A 25,914-nucleotide genomic window follows, 5' to 3' on the forward strand; every position below is an offset into this window, starting at 1 on the left:
GGAAAAAAATTATATGCAAGGAGGGCGTTTCTTGCATTTTCTTTATTATACTCTTACTGAATAACAAGGACCGTAGCAGGACTCAAACATCACTGAAAAGCCTCTCACACTCTGGTAGGCAGCTTTGGCCATGGTTTCTGGTCACTCCCACTCCTGGATACACACTCTTGTGTAAACTGCTCCCTTTGAGCATGGGCTGCACCTACTGTAGCGACTTCTCCTAAACAGAACACAGCAAAAGGAATGGATGTCGCTCCCACGATTAACTTACAGACACTGTGACTTCCATCTTGCTAACACACACTCTCTTGCCCTCCTGTTTACTCACTCTGTTGAAGAAAACCGCCATGTTATGAGATGCTCTATGGTAAGGAACCAAGGAAAGCCTCCACATCTCAGCTCATGAGGAAATGAATCCTGCCAACAACCACGTGGGTGAACTAGGAACCAGATTCTTCCCAGTCAAGACTTGAGATGACAGCAATCTTTTAAAGAGACTCTGAAACAGAGGACCCAGATGAGCTACACCTAGATTCCTGACTCAGGGAACCTGGGATGATAAATGTTGATTAAAAGCCACTACATTTTGGGGCAATTTGTTACACAGCAATATATAACTAATATTTAAAAAAGACAATATACATAACCAACATATCATAAACAACCTAGAATGCTATTGACAATCCAATAAAAACTCTTTCTGAACATAAGGAAGAAAATATGTCAACAAACCAAAACTATATAGTTTTCTATCAGGTACTCTGACAAAATATCCCAAATCAAATATTATACATTTCCCTGTAGCTAGAATATCTATTGCATCATTTTCTTTAATCAACTGAATTATATTTAACTCTAAGTATTATTATTATTATTGACCTCTAATAAAATAAATAAGTATTTAGGTTTGTGACAGAAGTGACCTTTTGAAAATCCAAAAATGTTTGGTAGACATTAACTAATAACAAAACCCAAACATTACTACTATACAAAATTATTTTCTTATTCAACCGGATCTCACAAAATTTCCATGTACCATATTTGCAAACCATATAGTTATTTGTGCCTATAGACTGCAAAGACTACAAATTCACCCACTATTGTGAACAATAATTATAATTTAAAAGTTACATTAGTGGGGCCGGCCTGGTGGCTCGGGCGGTTGGAGCTCCGTGCTCCTGGCTCCGAAGGCTGCCGGTTCGATTCCCACATGGGCCAGTGGGCTCTCAACCACAAGGTTGCAGGTTCAATTCCTCGAATCCCACAAGGGATGGTGGGCGGCGACCCCTGCAACTAAGATTGAACACAGCACCTTGTGTTGAGCTGCCGCTGAGCTCCCAGATGTCTCAGTTGGTTGGAGTGCGTCCTTTCAACCACAAGGTTGCCAGTTTGACTCCCACAAGGGATTGTGGGCTGTGCCCCCTGCAACTAGAAACGGCGGCTGGACCTGGAGCTGAGCTGCGCCCTCCACAACTAAGACTGAAAGGACAACAACTTAACTTGAAAAGGAGGCCTGGAAGTACACACTGTTCCCCAATAAAGTCCTGTTCCCTTTCCCCAATAAAATCTTTTAAAAAAATAAAAATAAAAATAAAAAATAATAAAAGTTACATTAGAGTTTTGGGATAGGACATCCACAAATATTTTTTAAAAGACAGATCTAGGGTCAGAGCCCTGAAGCATTCCTTTGAATCCTTCATTCAATAAAGATCTAGCATTTATCATGTGCTAGGTGCTGAGATATGAAAGTGAAAAACAGATACTTAAAGTTATAGTTCAGTTTATGCCACTAATCCAGTAGCAACATTCTGTGACTAAGGAGCCATAAATCCATTTAACAATGCTATCATTTAGCCAGCATTTCTCTACCTTTGCTAAAGAAAAATGTGCAATTGCCAGATGTTTTGCTAAAATTCATGTCAAGTAACTTATGAGCAGAAACAATATGCCAATGCTAGGAACACAAAAATTAGTGAGATATGATCCTTGCTCTCAAGAAGCCCATAATTTTGAAAAAGAGATAAACTATGTCATGGCATTCTTCCAACCTACCAGAACAGTAGTCCCATAAAAGTGCGTCATCCTATATTTCATCTTCTTACTCTTAGCTACATCCTGCTATAAAATTAAAATACATCTTTTTCCCCTTGGTGTTTACAAGTTCCAAATATTTATAGACTTATGTCTCTACTTCACTGTCTCTCAGCCAAGATGAATATACTTAGCTCCTTTTCTCCTTTCTTTTTAAAGCCGTTCCTCAATATAAGTAATCTTTTTGGTGACTTTAAATTGTCTATTTCTGTATTAAATTCTACGATCCAAATGACATTATTAAAATACTATTCCAGATATGAAATCAATCACAGTGAAACATACCACGCTCTTTGATGATGTAACGCTTCTGATTCTGTAATGTGTATGAAGTCTAAAACACTCACTTTTTATTTACTTTTTAAATTTGGGGGGTTAAACTATTACATTGAAAATTTATATTTACTCTGACACCTTTAATTGTATGAATTTTCCAGGTTTCTCACATCAAATGAAAATTTAGAGGTGGTACATACTCTGAACAGTTTTGACTAACTAGTATAAAGCCAGATTTTTTACAGTAATATGAAATGAAGCATTTTTAAAAAGTACTCATTGACTAAAATTGCAACTCTACTCTTAAGCTCACATACAAAAAATAATTTTTCAAATGTCCCCATCATGCTCCTTTTAACACCTATTTGTATTTGACATAATTTATATTTCTATATCTACTACAGAACATAGCTACAAAGTAAACATAGTTTAAATCTTCTACTCCTGAAAATACTTTGGCAAAACCATGACAATATGGTCCGGATATCAGGACTCACAATCGATGAACAGAACTGAACAGGCTGTCACAGACCAGGTTCTTATTGATTCGAAGTTTCAAATCTTATTAGAGTTACTTAAGGAGTAGAGGCATTTGGTGAATGTGTGGGTAAAATATACACAAATGTTATATTTTTGTCAGAACCACGTCCAGAACGTATTTTCAACTCTGCGTGCTATGGATGAGGTAATAATAATCAGTGGTGGCTTTAGTGGGGAAAAAAATTTCATCACGGAGAAAAACTCCATTCTGTTGCTCCCAAACATTTAGTACTTAGTAAAAACAAACTCCCTCGCCTGATATTTGGGGCCTTCCTCAATCAGGCTCCAACCCGTATCTTTCCAGTCTTACCTCATACTACTCTAATTCAGCTTATCTAATTTCGAGCCAGACAGAACTACACAACCCTTTTTGGGATCATTCAAGTGCTTTCCCACCTCAGAAGTTTTACTCCCTTCGGAGTGTTGGGTGTAACTTCATCGCTCAAATCTCTATTTAAATTCTACTCATCCTTCAAAGTCTAGATCAAATGGCACCTCTCTGAAGCTTTCCCTTATCCCCCCACTTAGAACCTCTTCTAACCTTGAATAACATTCAGTCTGTACTTCTCACATAGCTATGATCACATTCTCTCTCATATATCTTATAGAGTAACAGTCTGTGTACGTGTCCTATTTTTTCTTTCAGACTAAACTCCTGAGAAGGTCTTTGATGCAGTCATATTTGTACTGTCCCTCCATGCTTTGCATATACAATAAATATTTACTGGGGACAGTGTGTTGAAATGCATAATATATGTTAATTGATCCAAAACCATGCCACAATAATCAATATTCTTACTGATACTCATTCACTGAGGCAATATTCACTCAGTACCTATTGTGTCCTAGAGTAGCAGTGTACCAAAAGGAATCATAGACTGTGTTTCTCTCAAGAAGTTTATGGTCAACAACATCTTCTAGACATGTAAATAAATTATTATAATACTAATAGATAAGTGTTATAAGAGAAGTAAAGGTGAATTATAACAACAACCAACAAGGAGAGATTATTTCCAAGTAGGGATGGATATGAGGATAAGTTTTAATGTTTGTATGGGTCATGAAAGACAGGTAGTATTTGAATATGTAGAGACGAGGAAAGGAGTTTTAAGACAGAAGAAATAAAGGCCATTGAGGCAGGAAATCTGAAGAGAATACAGGGAACAATCAATAGTCCAATAGAACAGTGCAAGTGAAAGATTATATGGATAAAAAAACTATTCAAAGGCAGTTGGAGCCATATCTGACAAGACCTTGAAAGCCAAATAAGGAGCCAGAGCTTTAGTCTACAAGCAATGAGGAATTATTTCAAAGTTCTTGATTAGGAGCTGAGTCTAGAGTTCTAAGCAGACGGGAAGGGAAAGAGACTGCTGACAAAGAGACAAGAAGTTAATACCACACTACAAGGAAGAGATGATAAAGGCCTAAACTAGGAAGGGGGCACGAGGGGTAGAATTAGATGAATGGAAGAGACTTTCTAGAGGTGGAAGTGACAAGACTATGCAAGCTCTGGATATGGAATGCAAGGGACTACAGGGGGGAAAAGAAGTTTCTAGGCTAGGAGGAAAGTGGTGCTGTAACCAAAACAGAGGACACTAAAGTAGCAACAAGTTTGGATGGCAGAAAACTGAATCGTGGTCGTAATGAGTTTTAGTACCAGTGGACATTCAGGTAATAACATCAGGGATAAAATGTGTTAACCTATGTTATGTAGAACAAAATATAGGCATAACTCATTTTACTGCGCTTTGCTTTATTGTGCTTTGCTTTATTGCGCTTTGCAGATACTGCGTTATTTACACATTGAAGGTTTGTGGCACCCTTGCATTGAGCAAGTCTATTGGCGCCATTTTTTCAACAGCATTTGCTCATTTTGTATCTGTGTCACATTTGGTATTTCTTGCATTATTTCAAACTTTTTCATTATTATATTTGCTATGGTGATCTGTGATCAGTGATCTTTGATGTTACTATTGTAATTGTTTTGGGGCGTCACGAACCATGCCCACATAAGACGGTGAACTGAATCACTAAATGCTGTGTTCGGACTGCTCCACTGACTGGCACTGCCCGTCTCGCCCCCCTCCTTAGGCCTCCCCATTCCGAGACACAACAATATTGAAATCAGGCCAATTAATAACCTTATGATGGCTTCTAAGTGTTCAAGTAAAAGAGTTGCACATCTCTCACTTTAAACCAAAAGCTAGAAATAAGTAAGCTTAATAAGGCACGTCGGAAGCCGAGATAGGTCAAAGGCTAGGCCTCTTGCACCAAACAGCCAAGCTGTGGTAGAAGTAACTACAGATGTGGTGGAAATAGCAACAGAACTGGAATTGGGAAGTGGAGCCTCAAGATGTGACTGAAATGATAAAACTTTGACAGATGATGAGTTCTTCTAATGGATGAGCAAAGAAAGTTGTTTCTTGAGATGGAGTCTACTCCTGGTGAAGATGCTGTAAAGATTGTTGAAATGACAACAAAGCATTTAGAATATTGCATAAACTTAGTTAATAAAGCAGCACCAGGGTCTGAGAGCACTGACTCCAGTTTTGAAAGAAGTTCTACTATGGGTAAAATGCTACCAAGTAGCATCACATGCTGTAGAGAAATCGTTGTGAAAGAGTCAGTCAATGTGGCAAACTTGATTGTTGTTTTAAGAAATTGCCACAACCACCTTGACCTTCAGCAACCACCATCCTGATCAGTCAGCAGCCATCAGCATGGCAAGACCCTCTAGCAAAAAGATTAGGAACCACTGAAGGCTCAGATGACGGATAGCTCTTTCAGCAATCAAGTATTTTTAAATTAAGGTATGAACATTTTTTAGACATAATGCTATTGCACACTTAATAGACTACAGTATAGTATAAACATAACTTTTATATGTACTGGGAAACCAAAAATAAAATAAAAATCATGTGACTCGCTTTATTGCGATATTTACTTAATTGCGGTGGCCAGGAACCAAACCCGCAGTATCTCTGAGGTATGCCTGTATACAGTATTGTGAAAAACAGAGATGAGAATTGAAATTAGTTCATCTTCAATAAAAGATTCTGATCGATGATGCAAACATGATTGTGACCTCAAAAATATAACTCACATAGGTATATGGCAAATTAAATCTAAAACCATTTATGAAGATTTTGATCTAGAACAACCTCACGTACCCACGAATGATTTAAAAATGTGCTAATTCATGGTTAATAGTAAAATGGATAGAAAATTCCTGAGCACCTTATAGTTTTCAATTATGAGATGAAAAGCTTCTATTGAAATAGTAAATCCATCTTTGAGGTCATGTCATTTGGCCCGAATTTAACTTCAATGCCACAGCATGATGGTCCGTCGGAGGAACAGGCCTGACGGACAAGGTAGCAAAGGGTACTACTAATTACATCTCCTTGTGTGTTCATTCCTTTCTATAAAAAATACTTATCTGCAATTAATAAAACTGAGTCAGCCTAGATTTATCCCTACCATATCCCTAGAATCTCGAAAAGCCTAACAAATAAATTATCATGAAACCACTTTTATGGGGACAAAATAAAACATGCAATTATAAAGTCATGGGTATTATAACTATTCAGTACCATATCTTAAGAACAAACAAAAAAATCTCATCAACATAAACTAAAATTACAATAAGGCAAAGACAAATAGCATATAATTTGACATTAGTAAATGTTTGTTATATGTGTACTGAATAAAAAGGTAAAATCGAACATTTGAATCGTAGCTAATTTGCCTAATAAGTATATTCCAACTGTTAGATGTGTTCATTTATTTATTGTTAATACTGATTAACAGCATTTAGTTACTGGATGAAATGTCTTTATTCCAGTTTAGCTCTTAAAGGAAAAACAAACAATGAGAACCCAGTCTTTAATTATTAATGTTTTTGCTAATGATGAGCAATTAACACAAAAAACAAAAGGTAATTGTTCACATATGCCTATCCCATTAAGATTATACCAACCACTTGGTGAAAACCACACTGACATTTTATATTAACACTATGCGTAAAAACAATGGAAGAACATGCACCAAATGTTAATAATGGTAATCTTTTGATTATAGGTTTATGGGTGATTTTTATTTTCTTCTTTTTTGCTTATGTGTAGTTTCAAAATTTTCTGTAATTAATGTTTACCATAATTGTACCAAGAAAAAAAGATATTTTAAAAGAGAGGGGGGAAAAAACAAACCGATCAATTTAAAAGAAACATACTTACCAGATCTCTGTGAAGCACCCAGTTTGCATGGAGGTAATGGATACCATCAAGAATCTGGTAAAGTAATGATTTAACCATAGATCTTGGCAACTGCATGGGCTTTTTATTTGCTTTTGATGCACGGTGAAACTTAATAATATGCTAAAAATTAAAGAAAAAATGCTATAACAATACATAGTCTTTGTCTATGTCAATAATACATAAGACTGTAATAAATTCTCTATATTCTAAAATTACTTATTAAAGGATAATAATGTCACAAAGAAAAACAATTTGAATAACAAGGCCAACCAAAACAGAATCTATATTGGCGATGAATGTGACAGTTTTAATGTGGGTATGACGACTATAGATTTATCAAAACCGTTAAGATTTTCATTAAATAAGACCAAAAGGTAAAAAGCATTGATATTTAAAAGCCTACCTAAAAATAGTACTAGTTATATTCTCTATTGACAGAATGAAAGATTAAAAAAAGAAAAGTTATAAATCTTTACTATTCTATAAAAAGTATTTAATGCATTTGAGTAACATAACTATGTGTATACTTGAATTATTAGAAAGTTCTACCTTCTTTTGGCACAGAATGAAATTAGGATATATTCTTAGTCATTATTATTAAATAGGAAATTGCTAGAAAGGAGGAGTGAAAGAAAAATAGGGGATTCAATACCACTGAAATAAATACAACTGGATCACCATATTCAAATTTTCATATTCACATGTCATATTGTGGGTTATAAAAATATTGTAATGAAAGGGAATACATTCTACACTCCCATCTCTACTTCCATCTTCACCCCACCCTTGTCCAAAACATGCCAAAATGGATATTGAATATTCATGAAAAGAATAGAGAAAAACATACAGGAGGTTCTTGTCAATATCTGCTGTAATAGCACAAACTCGAAAAGTTCCTTCAAGACCTGTAAGTCTGTTATTCCTAAACAGATTTATAATTTATAAAGATTACAAACCATACTACATTAAATGAAAATTTAAATTATCGCCAAGTTTGAATTTTTTTACTTTTAGCAACTCTTCAGAACAAATTGTGTAAACGCCCTGATTCCTAACTTTAAAATTTGGAATTAGAACTTTTGACTTCTACTAATTGATAAAACATCCCTAATATTTATAAAACCATACATATACTTCTATTTGGAAGAGTCAGTTTTAAAAGGGAAAATGCTGCAAGAGATTGATGTTAACTTAGAAAAGGCAGCTATTCACAAGTATGTAACTAGTTAAATTTGAACTACTGTGTGTACCACAAAAGCAAGTAACGTCCACTACACATAGCAGGAAACTGCCATTAATTACGTGCATAAAATTATAAGTCCCCACTCATTCACATTTTACAAAGTGAAATTTCTGATTATTACAAATAACTATCTTCTCGGTAAAAGCAGATGATGATGTTTATTGCTCAAATTCTTTTAAATCTCCATTTACATGTATTATATTTGTTTTGAGCTAAGGTCAACAGAGCCAGTTTTCCTTTATGTGAATCGGCGCCATGCAGCGCACACACTGATTTCTCCATTCCTCTAGAAAATGGTTCTGAAAACACCGTGCGTTTAGACTTACCCACAAGTCATGTTCTGCATAGTCAAACAGCAGCCACACCTTCCTGTCACTGTGCGAAAGGAACACCTTCTGCAAGGCGATCACATTAGGGTGCTTCAGCTCCCGCAAAAGCTGGGGGAGAAAGGGAGAGGGGTCACTATTCTGCTAACTGAGCGGAGAACGAGGACATTTCCTGTAATTCCTGCACCTTTAGACAACGCAGGGAAGCAAAATGAAAGGGAAAAACTGCTACCCAAAATACCACCACTCAGATAAGCTGTCAACTTCTTGGTGAGGATCGGTCCAATCCTTTTTCTTTGTGTTTTTTATGTGTGTGTTTTTAAAATGAGATCATTTTAAATGGTAAAGTATAAAATGGTAAACAAAAGTAATATATCATTAAATAATTAATATCTTTTGGTATGTGTGTATGTTTTTTTACTAGAGGAAAAGCTTCTTGACAGGCAGGAATCATGTATTAATATTAACATTGTTTATATCCACCCTAGCACAGGTTACACTCAATAAATATTTGACAAAAGAAGGAAAGATATTTAACAATCCCTACACTTATCCATGCCTAGAGAGTGTGGTTAAGGTTTTTTAGAAGAGTGAGTATAAGGGAATTACTGTATACTCAATGATTAAAATTGGTGTGGATAAGAGGTCCTATAAATAGAGAAAAGGAATAGGCCCTACGCAAAATAGAAGCTTCAAGCTGGACTCTGATAATAAGAAGGAAAAACAGACCAAATGAGCAAGTGAAAACAGCACTGGCACATAACAGGCAGTTACTTGCTAAAATATTTAGCAACAATAATATTAGCTGCTCGAGGTGAAAGCCTGATAAATATGCCTGCCTCAGGCTTAACCAGGGTTCAGATCTAATAGGTAGTGAGAAACATGTTCAATTTGAGAAATATATTGAATGCCTTTTAACTGTAAAGCTCTGTGGAAGATACAAAAAAGAAGAGGGAACAAAACTTCTATTGAATACTTTCCATGTGTAAGATGATTATATATAAATGTTTTTCTCTCATTTAATCCTTGTAACAACACTTTGATGCACAGAGTCTAACAAAAATAAGTGGACCAAAATCAAACCCCTAGAAAGAAAAGAGGTTTGGATTTAAATAGCTATGCCTAATTCCAAAGTCCACACTTTCTCCTCTATTGCTGAAATCTTTGTCTTCAATTCCTACAGCATAGTGAAGAAGACACAATTAGATCGATGAGGCAGAGAAAAATAAATTGCTCACCCAATCTAGTAACTTTAAATGAGTAAAGCAGCAGTGAGTACGTGCTGCAATCATGTAAAAAAAAATCTTATCAGCTCCAACTCAGGGAACTTTTATAGACTATTTTTCAGTTTGCCTAATTCTTTATAACTTTCAAGAACAGATTTCCTAGTTCCTCAATTCTCTCATGTTGGCTCTGTACCTCAGCCCTTTCTCCTCACCTACACCTTGACAACTTTGCTGGAAAGTGCTCTACCCGCTATGATCTGGGCATGACTCCTGAATAGGACTCCCTGGGTTTTCCCTCCAATCACAGGCCCTGGAACACGCCAGAGAAGTAAAGATGGGTGGGCTGCCCCTAGCCAGCCTCTGTATTCTCTCTGTATTTCCTGTGGATCTAGGTGGGAAAGAAGGAACTGGAACGGCAATGACCAGGGAAGACACAATCATCCTGCTCCCTTAGTGAGGAAGCAGAGACGGGGTGATTATGTGGGAGCACAGCGATCAGCTGCTAGCTCTGATCCCACTGCCTGAGAAGTGTAAGCAACCCTACTTCTTCCTTCAGATGCAAATATTACACATAATATGCAAATAAATCACGGAATCAGAAAAAGTGGCATTTTGGAAGGATGCAGAGCTATATCCAGACAGTTTCCTGCTTTTGAATGGCTTAGGCCCCAGACTTGGCAGAGAACTAACTGTGTTTAGTGATCCCACTTGACACAGTCCAGGGTGCTTGGGCCCTGTTAAGGGGCCTCAGTCCAGGCACAGTGGCTTGTCTCCCTCTTTCTGACTTCTTGGTATTGATGAACTTATCCTTTATTAAATCTCTACCCAAAATATGTTCTCTCTGCTGCCTGCAATGGAAGGGAAAGTGAAACGCACTTCTGCATCTAAACCATGCTATTGAAACACTAAATATTAGCACAGACCCCTGACACATGGACCCCCACCTGTCTAGAAGAAGGGATGCCACATGTAGCAAGCAATATGTAATCAATACCTCTAAAAAACTGTGCTTTCTATGACTACAAATTGCTGATCCCTCCGCAATGAATTCATTTTAAGTCCCATGTTTAAACATTATTTTGAATAGGTAATACATTTACATCAGGGGTGTCCAAACTGCGGCCCGCAGGCCAACTGCGGCCCGCAATCCATTTTTTATTGGCCCGCAGCAAATTCCAAAAATATATTTAGTTTACTTAAATAAACCAGGTGAGGCAATACGTACTTCACCTCGAGTGAGTGGCCCGGCTTTTTGTGTATTTTACCGCATATGGCCCTTGGTAAAAAACGTTGAAAAAAGTTTGGACACCCCCGATTTACATGGTTCAAAACCCAAAAGTATATAAAAGGATCTAGATGGAAATGTCTTATTACCACTCCTGCCCCAGGAACAATTCTTCTTTGAATGGATTATGACATCTACTTGGTTCCTTCATTTAGTAACTTAAATAAAATCTTTAAAATGTGTTCATTTTACACCTGTATCACAGTCATAATTTTACCTTTCTTGAAAATTATCCTTTAATAATCATTTTGCAGAAATATCTCACTTTGCACTGACAGGAAGCTGTTAATGTTCTTATTTTTATACTAAAGAAATATTAATAGGTTTGATTATTGCTTCAGAACCCTCTGGGTGTTTGGTAATATATAATATATACACCATATTCTTTCTAAAATTAAAAAAAAAATGTTGCTTTTCAACATAGTGTTGGAAGTCCTTGCCAGAGCAATCAGGTAAGAGAAAGAAATAAAAGGCACCCAAATTGGGAATGAAGAAGTTAAACTGTCACTCTTTGCAGATGACATGATGCTATACACAGAAAACCCTAAAGACTGCACCAAAAAGCTATTAGAAACAATCGACGAATACGGTAAAGTTGCCGGCTACAAAATCAATGTACAAAAGTCCATTGCATTCCTATATACTAACAATGAAATCTCAGAAAAAGAAATACAAAAAACAATTTCTTTTGCAATTGCAGTAAAAACAATAAAATACCTAGGAATAAACTTAACCAAGGATGTGAAAGACCTATATGCTGAAAACTATAAGACATTTTTAAAAGAAACTGAAGAAGACACAAAGAAATGGAAAGACATTCCGTGCTCATGGATTGGAAGAATCAACATAGTTAAAATGGCCATATTACCCAAAGCAATATACAGATTTAACGCAATCCCCATCAAAATCCCAATGGCATTTTTTAAAGAAATAGAACAAAAAATCATCAGATTTGTTTGGAACCACAAAAGACCCCAAATAGCCATAGCAATCTTAAGAAAAAATAACAATGCCAGAGGTATCACACTCCCTGACTTTAGCTTGTACTACAGGGCAACAATAATCAAAACAGCATGGTATTGGCAGAAAAACAGATACACAGATCAATGGAATAGAATTGAGAACCCAGAAATAAAACCACATAAATATGGACAGATAATTTTTGACAAAGAAGCAAAAAACATACAATGGAGGAAAGACAGCTTCTTCAATAAATGGTGCTGGGAGAACTGGAAAGCCACGTGCAAAAGAATGAAACTGGACTGCTATCTGTCACCATGTATCAAAATTAATTCAAAATGGATCAAAGACTTAAGCATAAGACCTGACACAATAAACTGTAGAGCAGAAAACATAGGTACTAAAATTATGTACCTTGGGTTTAAAGAGCATTTTATAAATTTGACTCCAAAGGCAAGGGAAATAAAAGCTAAAATAAACAAATGGGACTATATGAAACTTAAAAGCTTCTGCACAGCAAAAGAAACCATCAACAAAATAAAGAGGCAACCAACTGAATGTGAGAAGATTTTTGCAAACAGTGCCTCCGATAAGGGGCTAATACCCAAAATATACAAGGAACTCATACAACTCAACAACAAAAAAACAAACAACCCAATTGAAAAAATGGGCAGACGACCTGAAGAGACATTTCTCCAAAGAGGACATACAAATGGCAAATAGACATATGAAAAAATGCTCAACATCACTAATCATCAGAGAAATGCAAATAAAAACTACAATGAGATATCACCTCGCCCCAGTCAGAATGGCTACCATCAACAAGACAAATAGTACCAAGTGTTGGAGAGGCTGTGGAAAAAAAGGAACCCTCATACACTGTTGGTGGGAATGCAGATTGGTGCAGCCGCTATGGAAGGCAGTGTGGAGGTTCCTCAAAAAATTACAAATAGAATTACCATATGACCCAGAAATCCCTCTCCTGGGTATCTACCCAAAAAATCTGAAAACGTTTATACATAAAGACACGTGTGCTCCAATGTTCATTGCAGCTTTGTTTACGGTGGCCAAGACATGGAAACAACCAACATGTCCTTTGATAGATGAATGGATAAAGAATTTATGGTATATATACACAATGGAATACTATTCGGCGGCAAGAAAAGATGACATAAGAACACTTGTGACAACATGGATGGATCTTGAGAGTATAATGCTAAGCGAAATAAGTCAGACAGAAAAAGCAGAGAACCATATGATTTCACTGATAGGTGGTATATAAACCAAAACAACAAAAGAACAAGACAAACAAATGAGAAACAAAATCTCATAGACACAGACAATAGTTTAGTGGTTACCAGAGGGTAAGGGGGGTGGGGGGTGGGAGATGAGGGTAAGGGGGATCAAATATATGGTGCTGGAAGAACTGACTCTGGGTGATGAACACACAATGGGATTTATAGATGATGTAATACAGAATTGTACACCTGAAATCTATGTAATTTTACTAACAATTGTCACCCCAATAAATTAAAAAAGAAAAAGAAAAGTTGAATCCAAAACACATCAGTTCCCAAGACTTCGTTTAAAGAATTGTGGACCTAGGTATTTTTTGTTTTGTTTATTTTCTCTCTCTCTCTATTAGCATATAAGTTTGATGAAGGCAAAGTTTTAAAATGCTATTTAGCACATAGTTAAGTACTCAATAAATATTGTTTAAAAGATTAACTCTACTAAACATACCTGATTCATACAAAATAAACCAGTAAACAGCATGGAATATTATAAAATTTTGCTATCCTTTCAAAAAGTATTTTCAATGATTTTGTTTTTAATAAACTGAATAGACTATGTCTAAAACAGTTATTCTAAGGACACTAACTTTCCACAAGCTATGTTTAGTTTAGGTTTGAAAAAGAATAGTTCTCTCAACGGACACCCACTCTGCTAGAAGTATAAGATTGCTGGCTTGATGTAAAGAGCACAAACATAGCTCTTAATAGCTCAGGGTGAAATATTTAGCCTGGTGTAGAATCCAGAAAGCAAAGGGGTACTATGAGGGTGTTTCCTAAAAGGTCTTTGAATCCAATAAATGCTACAAAATCCTAAAGAAAATGATACATAGTAAAAGAGGACAAAGAGGGCCATACTTGAGGAACTAAAGCAGAGATTAATCCAATCACTGGTTATTTTCAAGGTATACTAAAAAAATGCTAGGCCCTAAAAAACACCACACAAAAGTATATTCGTTACCCCTATTTACTAAAACAAACAAATAAAAAAGTAAATTTCTTTACCACTATTTACTGAAGTAACAAACAAAAACAGTAAACAATATAAAAGTCCAATAATAAGAAAACTATGGTATGTCCACATACTGTAGCCTCAAATATATATGCCAAGATACATGAGAAAAGACTTATGCTATAATATTGTGATGTAACATAAAAAGGCTACAAAATATAAAATGTTTATAAAACAGGAAAGCTACAAAAACATTAATATCGTTATTTCTGGGTGGTAGAATTATGAGTGATCTTCCTCCCCTCCCCTCGCCTCCCCTTCTTTCCTTTCTTCCTTCTTTCCCCTTCCTTCCTTCCTTTTCTATTTTACAAGTTTTCTACAATTAGCGTCACTCTTATAAATCACACACACACACACACACACACACACACACACACACACACACACACAGAGACCAAAAGATAGCCCTTTCCCTCCAGAAATCCACCTTTGAGATAAGATACTATCGCACCATCACAGTTCCTTTTTCAGGTGGTTGACCTGAAAAGGGACACAAAGAAAGACGGTCGAGCTGGTACTTTCCTTAATTCTTGATTTTACCAATGGACTTTATGCTCTTGTCACACAAATATTTATTCAACATCATGCAACTGCAAGTATGTTCTAATCACACCTATACAGAAGTCAAGTATAGCACAATTTTCCTTGGGAAAAATCCTACACTAGATGATAACATTTCCTGTACCAGATTACTCAGAGGACTAACGTGACTTCAAAGGAGCCTAAGGAAGAATGTGCAATGGACATGCCAAGATTTTATCTGATCCCCCTTCAAGGGCATGTAAGTGACTATAAAACATGTCCACTTTTCACTGTCCAAAACATGTAATCTAAAGTTACAATCCTAAACTTTTTTCTCTAAAACACTATTTAGGATCCTGACTTAATTTGGGGAGCCTTGTGCTAGATTAACACTTACAGAATCCATTTGTATTTTTTATCCACACATCTTTCTTCCCCTTTTATTCCCACTTCCTGTTCTCCAAATATCTGATGCCCCCGTGGGTTCCAGATTCCTTTTTCAGGGTATCTGAATGGAAAGGGTCCTCTCATACTTCAGTAACTCAAAGTAAATCCAATTTTTTTTATTTGATCTGTTATAAGCAACAGTGTGATCCATTTGACCATTGATCTTTCCCCTTGGAGAGAATGACTTTATTTCAGAAAGCACTGAGTGCATCATTTTTTAAAATGTATGACCCTCTCTCCCACCCCCTCAAAATGAAGATAAATGAAGCAGTGTATTTTATGGCAAATAGAAGATTCACCCGACCCCAAAATGCCCCAGTATTCCAAAAGTGAAATTTAAGAGTTAGCATTTCGAAACCTGACACTTTCACACCTGTGACTGGCCTTTTGGAAGCCGGTCCTTAGAAGCACACAGATACATTATAACCTTCCAGCAGGTGGCACTCATACCCTAAAAAGGGGTCTATAAAACAATAACCCAGCCCTGTTTGAAGGTAGCCCTAATTTGTTTGCTCTGTTTTGTTTTAATGACACTGCTTTGGTACCAGTCATCAGTTTCAGGCAAGTCTATGCTGCCCATTGCCACATGGCAGGTTTTAAAAGTCAGAGACCTGAGTTTGAGTCCTGACTTAATAGCCATATGACATAAGCAAGGTGCTTAACCCCTCTGCGCCTCACAAAAGAATAAAAATATCTACTGCCAAACATACACAGTAAGGATTTCTGTAAGGATTAAATGAATGTAAGTACATTAAGTACATAACAATATAACAATGCTTAGAACATGTTAAGTACTTAACAAATTACAGTAATTACTCTTACTATAACTACCATTATATGCAAGAATGTTGTGAGGACTAAATGACATAGTATATGTAGAATGCCTGGCATACTGTAAGTTCTTGATAAACAACAGCTGTTTTTGTTGTTGGATGTAGGTGGAAAAGGCTAACCACTCTAGACAGTCAGGATCCTTGTTACAGAGAGATATGCTGTGATGCGGAAGGCCATAGCATTTACTCACCAAAGTGCCTGAAACGCTCCTTCAGTACATTCTGTAATAATACTATAGCGCTATGAAAGTTACTCCTCTTTCCATTTTGCAACACTCTGGTTTCCTTTTCTCTCTGACTTCAACTACTATATGAACTTGGCCTGAGAGAGATATTTGAAACTAAGTGAGGTCTGTAATAAACAGATTTATGTCACCTCAACTATGAGAGCATATATGTTCTTTTTAAAACATGAGTGTTTAATCTTTTATGTAACATATTCCATATAAGAAACTGCATGTATTTCTTATAAATCAATGGAACTCTGAATATACAAAGTTTAAATATGAAAAATGAAACAGATGCAAATAAAAATAAAGAGCTTACAAAGTTAAACGTAAATTACCTGGAATTCTCATAGGCATTCTGATTCACTGAGGGGTAATCAGAAAACCTTTTCTTGTTTCAATGCTTCTCACTGAAAACCTTCCCTACTTGCACAATTACTGAAACTAAAATTTATCTTTGACTCTGGGAATTTTTTTAGTGCCTTGGAGATTCAATAAATAAACTCCTAACAAATGTTTATTTCCTTCTCATTTGTATTTTTTTCTCCTTGAAGTAAAATGAAAAGGGGAAAAACAAAACTAATGTAAGACTCCTTATTTAGATCTTGGCTTAAAAAGAAATAAAAGTATTGTCGTCTTCTCCAGAATTCTGTCTCTAGTGCTCTTTTTCCTTCTCTATTCTACTGTCTCTCTTGCCATCTCACCCACGTGTCTGGGGTTTAGCTACTTCTGTGGAGAATCCCAAATCTCAGTCTCTAACCCTAATCTCGCTCCTAAACTGGCATCAATTCCCAGCTATGCATGTAAACATCCACAGTATGCAAAACTCCCAGATCCAAAACCGGAAATCACTTGCCCACCTCTACGTCTTAGTGTGTCCACTACTCCTGCAATGACAGCAGGATTTCCAATCACGAAGGCAGGCTCAAAACCTTATGATCAGACAGTGCTCAGCCACTGAACCAGTGCTACATACCCTGCCTTTTAAACTATCACTCATGAATTCTCACCTATTAAAATAAACCCCTAACTGGTATTAACTGGTATTTGCACATACGCTCTTCTCTCTGCCTGGACAGATCTGCCCTATCCTCTTTGCCTGATTAATACTTACTTGCTCTTTAGAAAGGACTAATTTATCACTGCTTCTAAGAAACCTTCCCTGAAACTCCTAGTCAGAAGTAAGTATCTCTTCTGTTTCCATCCATATTATTTCCCTTAACATCCCACTAATTAAATAAATTATGACATAGTTTAATTATCTATCTTCCCTAATAGACTAAGGTCCTAGGGGGAAAGGACGATGTCTTCCATCTCCACATTTCCACTGTTGTACAAGCCAGACACATGGTAGGTGTCCAGCAAACGCTGGCTGAATTCAGGAGTGATGCTCTATCTCCTCTCTCTTCCAATACATCCTATATTGGTAGCAGAATGGCTTCCTAAAGTAAAAAGTCTGATAATGTTAGCTCCTCCATTCCAAAATCATAAATGACTTCAAAGTTTATGAACATTCAAAATTTTCTACCTCAAAGACTAAATTCATTTTTCCTACAAACAATTTCTTTTTTGGGGGGACAGGGAGACTGAGGCTCAAGGTAAAACTCATAGCAAAGATTTTCACCACAAATGAGACAGGTGGATAAGAGGATAAGATCCAAGTTAAGGACCGGTGAGCTCCGCCCTGATGAAGGGAGTATCCCAGTGGCCCAAGTTGTGAACTTCCCTGTGAGGATACTCCCTATGCAATCCTCGTGAATAGGCTCCCAAGGTCTCCACTGCACAGGATTCCACCCGTTTCTCTTGCCCTAGGACACAGGGATGAGGCAGAAGCACAATAGAAAACACCAAGCAGGTAACAATGATTTTTAAAAAGGTCAAAATTCAACAAACATTTGAATGCCCAGCATATTCCAGGCTCAGGGAGCCTCAGGGAGTTTATGACCCAATTGAAACCAAAGAGATAGATTAAACAAATAATTTTTAAATTATAATTAGGACGATGCTATTAAGAAAAATACAGAATATGCAATACAGCAGACCTAGCCTAGTCTGGAAAGTCAGAGAAGGTGATCCCAATGAAGAAAGAGGGAACTGAGAATTAATTACAGAGCCTCAACCAGTAAGAACGTGTACTAGCAGGTATTCCCATCATGTCATGAATACACATTCACATCTTTTAGGAGCAAATTCATCTTTTAGGAGCAAATATCAAATAAAGGCCCTATTTTATTCTAAATTTGCTATGGCAGACTTCTATCACTGTGTATAATAGAGCACATCTCTTTTCTTTCCAGATGAATATTTATAAACCACCTAGCATAGGACCTGGCACAAAGTAGGCATTCAACAGGTTTTGTTGAATGAGAAAATGAAAGAGATAGCACATGAATTGGTTTTCAAACACGTTGGTTAGATGACATTTCTTTCACATTGAAAGAATTTTATTTTCAAAACTCCCGTTACCTTTTATATCTAAAAATGTTCAAACAAGATTAAGAATGTTTAAGGAATGTAATAAATCTGAAAAATACCCTGAAGTTAGTATTTGATTAATTAAGCAAAATAAAATAGTAATTTTATCCTAAATGGCCATAATAAACCTTATTCTTAATCTCAGTGCACTCTCAAGTTATCTGGTTTTACACCTGACACATACCTTATGACTTACTTTTATAAAAGACAGTTTACATTTTCTTTAGTAAAAACGGACAACCAAGTATCCCTGGAATTCATCACATCGCGCGCACACGCGTGCACACACACACACACACACACACACACACACACTCTCAGACCATGCTGGCTGAGGATCTGCAGGCAGAGGGCTTTTGCTTTCTGAAGGAACTTGTCTAATACATGTTGGATGTTCCACTTTTCAAAACAATTGGTATTATCAATGGTCAGACACCCCAACCCTGAAATTATACTAACATTTACAATTTATAACTAAGGATTTGATTAATTATTAATAGCTAAATTACCAGTACCAATAATTGAACGTATTTCACATCACTATGCTTCTAGAGAAGATAAACATAGTGAAGTCAAGGCTCAAATAAACGAATCACCTAGCATAGGACCTGGCACAAAGTAGGCATTCAACAGGTTTTGTTGAATGAGAAAATGAAAGAGATAGCACATGAATTGGTTTTCAAACACGTTGGTTAGATGACATAGCTCCTGAAGACCTCACAGGAATTTTAACAGTAGTAACAAGGAAAGCTACTAAATGATCTGACCAAAATACAATCCAGGAAATGTCTATTGTATTGTTTCCATTAAGCAGAAAATCCACTTCCTTCCTACTCTGCTAAGAAACCCTTAAATGCATTATAAGAAAACACAGAAGGGGGTGAGTTTCCACAATGAAATAAATGGTTTCTTTTCTATTAAACATCTACTAGATTTAATCAATAAATCCTAAATATTTCCACTAAGAGTGTTACCTTTAAATTTTTAGAAAGAGCTTCCTTGTGACATACATGTATGTGGCTTTTATGTAAATATGTTAAACAATGATTACGAAAAAACTAGAAACCACTATAATAATGAAAATTAATTCACAATACTATAACTCAATAATTTTGTGTTTAGTAGGGCACATATGCAAAAAGAAAATTAACTTTAAACTTTCTTTACACGGGTTTGGAGCTTTGAAATTTAATGTCTATTCAAGGCAACTTGAAAAATACATATAAAATGTCAAATCTTACTAGACTCTCCTCTTTGAAATATAATTCTCCAACATCAGTTCTGATCACACTCTTCAACACACTTAAACACCTGCTATGGGGAGCTTTCCCCTTTTAAGTGAAATTCACAAAGATAATGTCAATAACTTTGACTACAATATTATCTTATACAGAAAATATGTCCTAAACAAAGTCAAAAAACTAACAACAAACTTGGAAAATATCACCAAACAATAAGAATTAAAAGGCTAATTTACTTGATTTATAGAGCTTATAAAAATCGTTTAAAAAAAGAAAAATACTTCAATAGGACAATGGGCAGAAAATAGTTATTTCACAAAAATAAATATAAATTAAAAGTCAAGAATTACATGAAAATATACTATCTCAATTTAAGAATGTAAATTGAAGCAATGGAGGTATATATTTCATCTATCAGACTGGGAAACTTTTTAAAGCTTAATAGTATCTCAATGGTATCAAAAAGAAACTGGTTGCATAAATTAAGGTCTATTGCCACAGCAGAATATTATATAGCCATTAAAAAGAATGCTGTAAGAATAAGGTAGATATGTAATAGGTCATTTTCTTTTTTATTATTATTAGTTTCAGGGGATCTGTATTGTTAATAATGGAAAGATTAGTAAGATATGATATCAAGTGATAAGGATAAAGATGGAACAGGACATATAGCATCTCTTGGTATTTTTAAAAGATCTGTATGTGCTGGCATATGCATAAAAGATTTGGTAAGGTCGTAAGAAGTCACATTTATAGAAGTTACTTTTGTGCTGAAGGACCGGGTTAAGGAAGACAGAGATTTCAAACGTTTCATTTTAAATCTTTCCATATTTTAAAAAGTCTTATACATATATTTCTTAAATATTTCTGAAATATCAACAGGAGTTACCCAGAGGAACAAATTATGAGTAATTTTGATTTGTTACCTTAAACAGTTCTGCATTTCTTAAAATTAGTTTTTGTAAAAATCTACTCTAAGATATTGTTTTTCAAACTGCAGCTTATAACCCACTAGTGGATTATGAAATCAGTTTAGTGAGTTGCAACCAGCATCTCCCCCCCACACCAAGTGACATCACCCAAATTAGACTAGAAAATTCTTGAAAACACCAGTGCACATCACAGGTTATGAGCAAGAGACAGAGTCAGAGCACGAGTAGGTCACAGTCAAAAAAGTTTAAAAACCACTGCTCTAGGATATTACGTTAATAGTATTTTGAATAGAATGCTCAGGAAAAATCTTAACGATCCTACATTTTCCATTTCAAAACCAAGAATCATTTTATACTGAGTTTCTATATGTTAATTCTTAGTATAATCAACTTGAAAAGTAATGAAGAAAAAACAATTTGTGGAATTCAGAGAGAAAACTCTAAAAAGATATATTAAGATGACACCCAGGGCCGGCCCATTGGCTTAGGCGGTTGGAGCTCCGTGCTCCTAACGCTGAACGCTGCCGGTTCGATTCCCACATGGGCCAGTGCCAGATGGCTAGGTTGGTTGGAGCGCGTCCTCTCAACCACAAGGTTGCCGGTTCGACTCTCACAAGGGATGGTGGGCTGCGCCCCCTGCAACTAGCAATGGCAACTGGACCTGGAGCTGAGCTGTGCCCTCCACAGCTAAGACTGAAAGAACAACAACTTGACTTGGAAAAAAGTCCTGGAAGTACACACTGTCCCCAATAAAGTTCCGTAAAAAAAAAAAAAGATGACACCTATACAACATACACTGAGACTTGAGTGAATTCTAAAAAATGAATAAGCATACATATATTTCGAATAGCATCACACTGTAAGTTACATATATTAACAGTCTCTGGAATTGACAAGACTGAAATTAAAGTTTAGTTAAGATTGTTTATCTATAAAGAGATCACCAAAATAAAAGATTTTTTTAAAACTAGGCTACCTGAGAATTTCAGAATGTCGACAGAAGACCACATAGCGCAAATACATGTATAACACATAATCATGAGGGCATGTATTTTGATTTTTTTTCAAAGGATGCTTTTGTTCTGGTTACAAACACACTCTATTGCCCAACTGCCTTGTTTGATCAGCAAGGTTAACTACAAAATGACTAGCCAGGATTAAGAATATAGTTCAGTCACTAAATTAAGTAAAATTAAAGGACTACAGGGAAATGAAATCAAGAGACTTTGTTCACCAACGTTGCAACCAAACCATGTATATTATGCAGAGTATGTGTAGAAAGCCTGTTTGTCTTTTTAACTTTCACTAACTTCAATTTCATGTATCTTTACTACTCACCTTGTATTATCTTTTTCTCCCTTTCTGCCACCACTCCCCATCGTTCGCTATCCTTTGCTAGCTCTTTACTTCCTTTGTTCATTTCCATTCATTAAGGGCTTTGCTGTTAACAAGTTCGCACTCTTCCAAATCGCTATGGCAATTATATATATCACTTATTTGGATTTTAAAAAATGATTTCTTGTATTACTTATCTTTTTTATACATATCCTAATGTTTTCACACATAGAAACCCTGTTTCCCCAAAAAAAAAAGACCTAGCTGGACAATCAGCTCTAATGCGTCTTTTGGAGCAAAAATTAACATAAGACCTGTTATTATATTATATTATACTATATAAGACCCGGTCTTATTTTACTAATATAAGACCGGGTCTTGTATTAATTAATTAATTAATGCGTCCAAAAGACGCATTAGAGCTGATTGTCCGGCTAAGTCTTATTTTTGGGGAAACACGGTATATACGTATTCTAACTATTTGGTAAACTGAATGGTCACTCCATATTAGGCACGGTCAATGTCACTAAATCTTTTTAGTTATATATATTTTTAAACACTGTATATATTTTATTATTTATTTATTTATTTATTTATTTATTTATTTATTTATTTAAGTGTGTTTTCCCAGGACCTATCAGATCCAAGTCAAGCAGCTGTTTCAATCTAATTGTGGAGGGCACAGCTCACAGTGGCCCATGTGGGGACTGAATCAGCAACCTTGTTGTTAAGAGCACCGCGCTCTAACCAACTGAGCTAACCAGCCACCCCCTAGTTACATTTTCAAGTTCTCATATCACCCAGAGTCAAAAGTTGTTCAGGGCATGGGTTCCATGACTAAATAAATTCAGGTAATCTACCTATGCCCCAGGAGTGTGGGACCACAGGCCCAGGCTAACTCTGGAAGCAATGAGTCCAGTAAGTGTAAAAGAGAGACAGAGAGAGGACAGTACCTGACCTGGGTAATGGCAGTAAGGACAGAAAAGAGGAGATGGATAAAAAGAGGGCAGGACAGAATCGCATGATTCAGGCTGAGAGGCTAGGGGCCAATGACCCAGGATGGTACAAGCACCTGAACAGAGACAGTGGTGTCAGTTAGAGACAAGGAAAAGCATTACAGCTTTGAGGTGGGGAGCAATGCTGATTTTGGTATGAGACATGATGAGTTGGAGATGTTCACGGGGCATATCAGTGGTGGGCTTGGAATGGGGACCTGGAACTCAGGAGAGAGAGCTCGAGTTGAGGCAAAAAACTGAGGAGTCAACAGTACAGCGATGAAATTGCCCAGGAAGTGTTTTTCATGAAAAGATGAGAAGGTCAATTAGTAGAGAGCTCTTTAGGGAAATAAAAGCATTTCAGGATCTGAAAGAGAGACATTTAAGAGAAAAGCAATCACACAAAGACTCAGAATATATGCTCAGGGAAGGAGAAGCCTCCTTCTCCCAAGAGAGGATATTGTTATAAATACCTCTCAGAAGGGAACACGGGTAACGATTTCAAGTGTTGAGAGAACTGTCTATTGGATTTATTTAGAAAGCTTAGAAAGAAGTTTTCTCCACCGAAATTATAAATTCCATGAGTATGGATATCACATCTGTCTCAGTTATTGTTATTTATTGCACACAGAACAAGGCCAGTCATGAGTGCCCACTGGCACTCAATAAATACTTTCTGAACTAAACTGAAAGTGGAAATAAAGGCAGATTACACCGAAAGCTAGGCTGCCCTTGATAGTCAATGGAGAGGAGAAGCTACCTGGCAGTGAAGGGAAGGGCAGGCACTAAGGGCTCGGAGAGGTAGTTTTATCTCGTTTTGCTTTGTCCAGTAGGAGAGACTTCAACATTTTTTAAATATGAAGAGAGAAGAATCCATGGGGAAGGAAGAGAAAGTAAACATCTGCTCAGACTTCACACGTGACCCTTTCCAGAATTATTTGCCAACTTTAGCCCAAAAAAATATCTAACTGGTTGAAGACTTGAAATTAAAAAAATAAAAATAAAAAAGAGTAGGAGAAAAACAAATCAAGCAACATAGATAAGGGTCATGAACAGAATGGCCTCCTTATAAGTGAGTGTGACAAAATCAGCTACTAAACCACTGTATCTTTTCCCCAGTTTCCTTCCTTCCTTTAATTCTAACTCACAAGTTCTTTTTTCTTTTTAATTAAAGTTTATTGGGGTGACAATTGTTAGTAAAGTTACATAGGTTTCAGGTGTACAATTCTGTATGACATCATCTATAAATCACATGGTGTGTTCACCACCCAGAGTCAGTTCTCTTTCCATCACCATATATTGGATCCCCTTTACCCTCATCTACCACTCACCTCACAAGTTCGTTAAAGACGCCTCTATAGCAGGGGCAACAAGACCTTGTGAGAGTCAGACGTTGGTAACGACAGATGGTAAGGACGGGGCAGAACTAAGTGAATAGAGAAGGAAGAAGAAGGAGCTGAAAAAGCTTTCAGGAAGGGTGTCCTTAAATCCTGAACTACTGACATAGCTTCAGTTGTCAATATAGTGATATGGTTAAGATTCACGTCATTTTTTTTTTTAAAGACAAACCATAATCTCACATAAACTTCCATGGTTCAGAACCCCTTGATGGTATCTATGGTATCTACTAAATGTGAGCACTTTTTTATAAAGATCTGATCAAACAAAATAATGGTACTGTTACAGTTTCTGTTATCCTAAAAATATTTCTCAAAGTATCAAACACTGAAGCTCCTTGACCTGATTCTCCAGCTTTCTCTCTGGCTGCGTCCTACTTCAAGCCACACAAACCACCTGTAGGCTGCCTAGCGTCCCAGCTGCCTCACACCACAGCTGCTCTGCTGCCAGAAAGGCCTTTACCCCAAAGTGCAAATACTCAGATGCTCATCTTCAAGATTCAGTTCAACCACCCTGTCCTTAGTGAAGCCTTTTCCTGATAGCTGCTGTTCACCTTTCTCTGCCTACCACCCATCCTCTCTCAAAATACATGATTCTAAGAAAAGGGAAATATAAAAAAAGACTGCTGCAAAAATTTTGGAAATACAAAATTTAAGACTATCCACCAAAACAATATTCTAACTAGATGTCTATGGCTTTGCCAACAATCCACATCACCATTAGAGCTACTGAATTTGAACCCTAGAAATAAGCAATCAAAAAACACCATTTCCAAACAGAAATAAATGTACTGTTTTTGCCCAGATTACAAAGGATGCAAGTTAAAACACAACTCAGTGTATACTATGCTGTCCTCCCAGAGGTAAATGTGATAAAAACTATAACTCTACATGTAGGAATCTGTTCAATTATACGACTATATTTCCACTGGCCTTAATTTTACAGCCTTTCTGTAACTATAAAAATGGTGTGCAGTTCTAGAGAGAGTTATGCAATCTATAG

General features: G+C 36.4%; 1 protein-coding gene across 4 annotated transcripts in view; it reads right to left on the minus strand.

The window, feature by feature from the left end:
- Nucleotides 1-25,914, minus strand: part of CDK19 (cyclin dependent kinase 19) — a 130,561-nt gene that overhangs the window by 37,729 nt on the left and 66,918 nt on the right. For 3 of the 4 annotated variants that reach the window (XM_019735007.2, XM_019735006.2, XM_074333446.1), the window contains 2 exons: nucleotides 8,733-8,843; nucleotides 7,143-7,283 (listed from right to left, as the gene is read on the minus strand). The exons of the other annotated variant lie outside the window; for it this stretch is intronic. In XM_019735007.2, the coding sequence (XP_019590566.1) occupies nucleotides 7,143-7,283; nucleotides 8,733-8,843 (252 nt within the window). The remainder of the gene's footprint in view (nucleotides 1-7,142; nucleotides 7,284-8,732; nucleotides 8,844-25,914) is intronic. 4 annotated transcript variants of the gene reach the window in all.

This window comes from Rhinolophus sinicus, linkage group LG05, assembly GCF_036562045.2.
Source record: "Rhinolophus sinicus isolate RSC01 linkage group LG05, ASM3656204v1, whole genome shotgun sequence".
Taxonomy (NCBI): domain Eukaryota; kingdom Metazoa; phylum Chordata; class Mammalia; order Chiroptera; family Rhinolophidae; genus Rhinolophus; species Rhinolophus sinicus.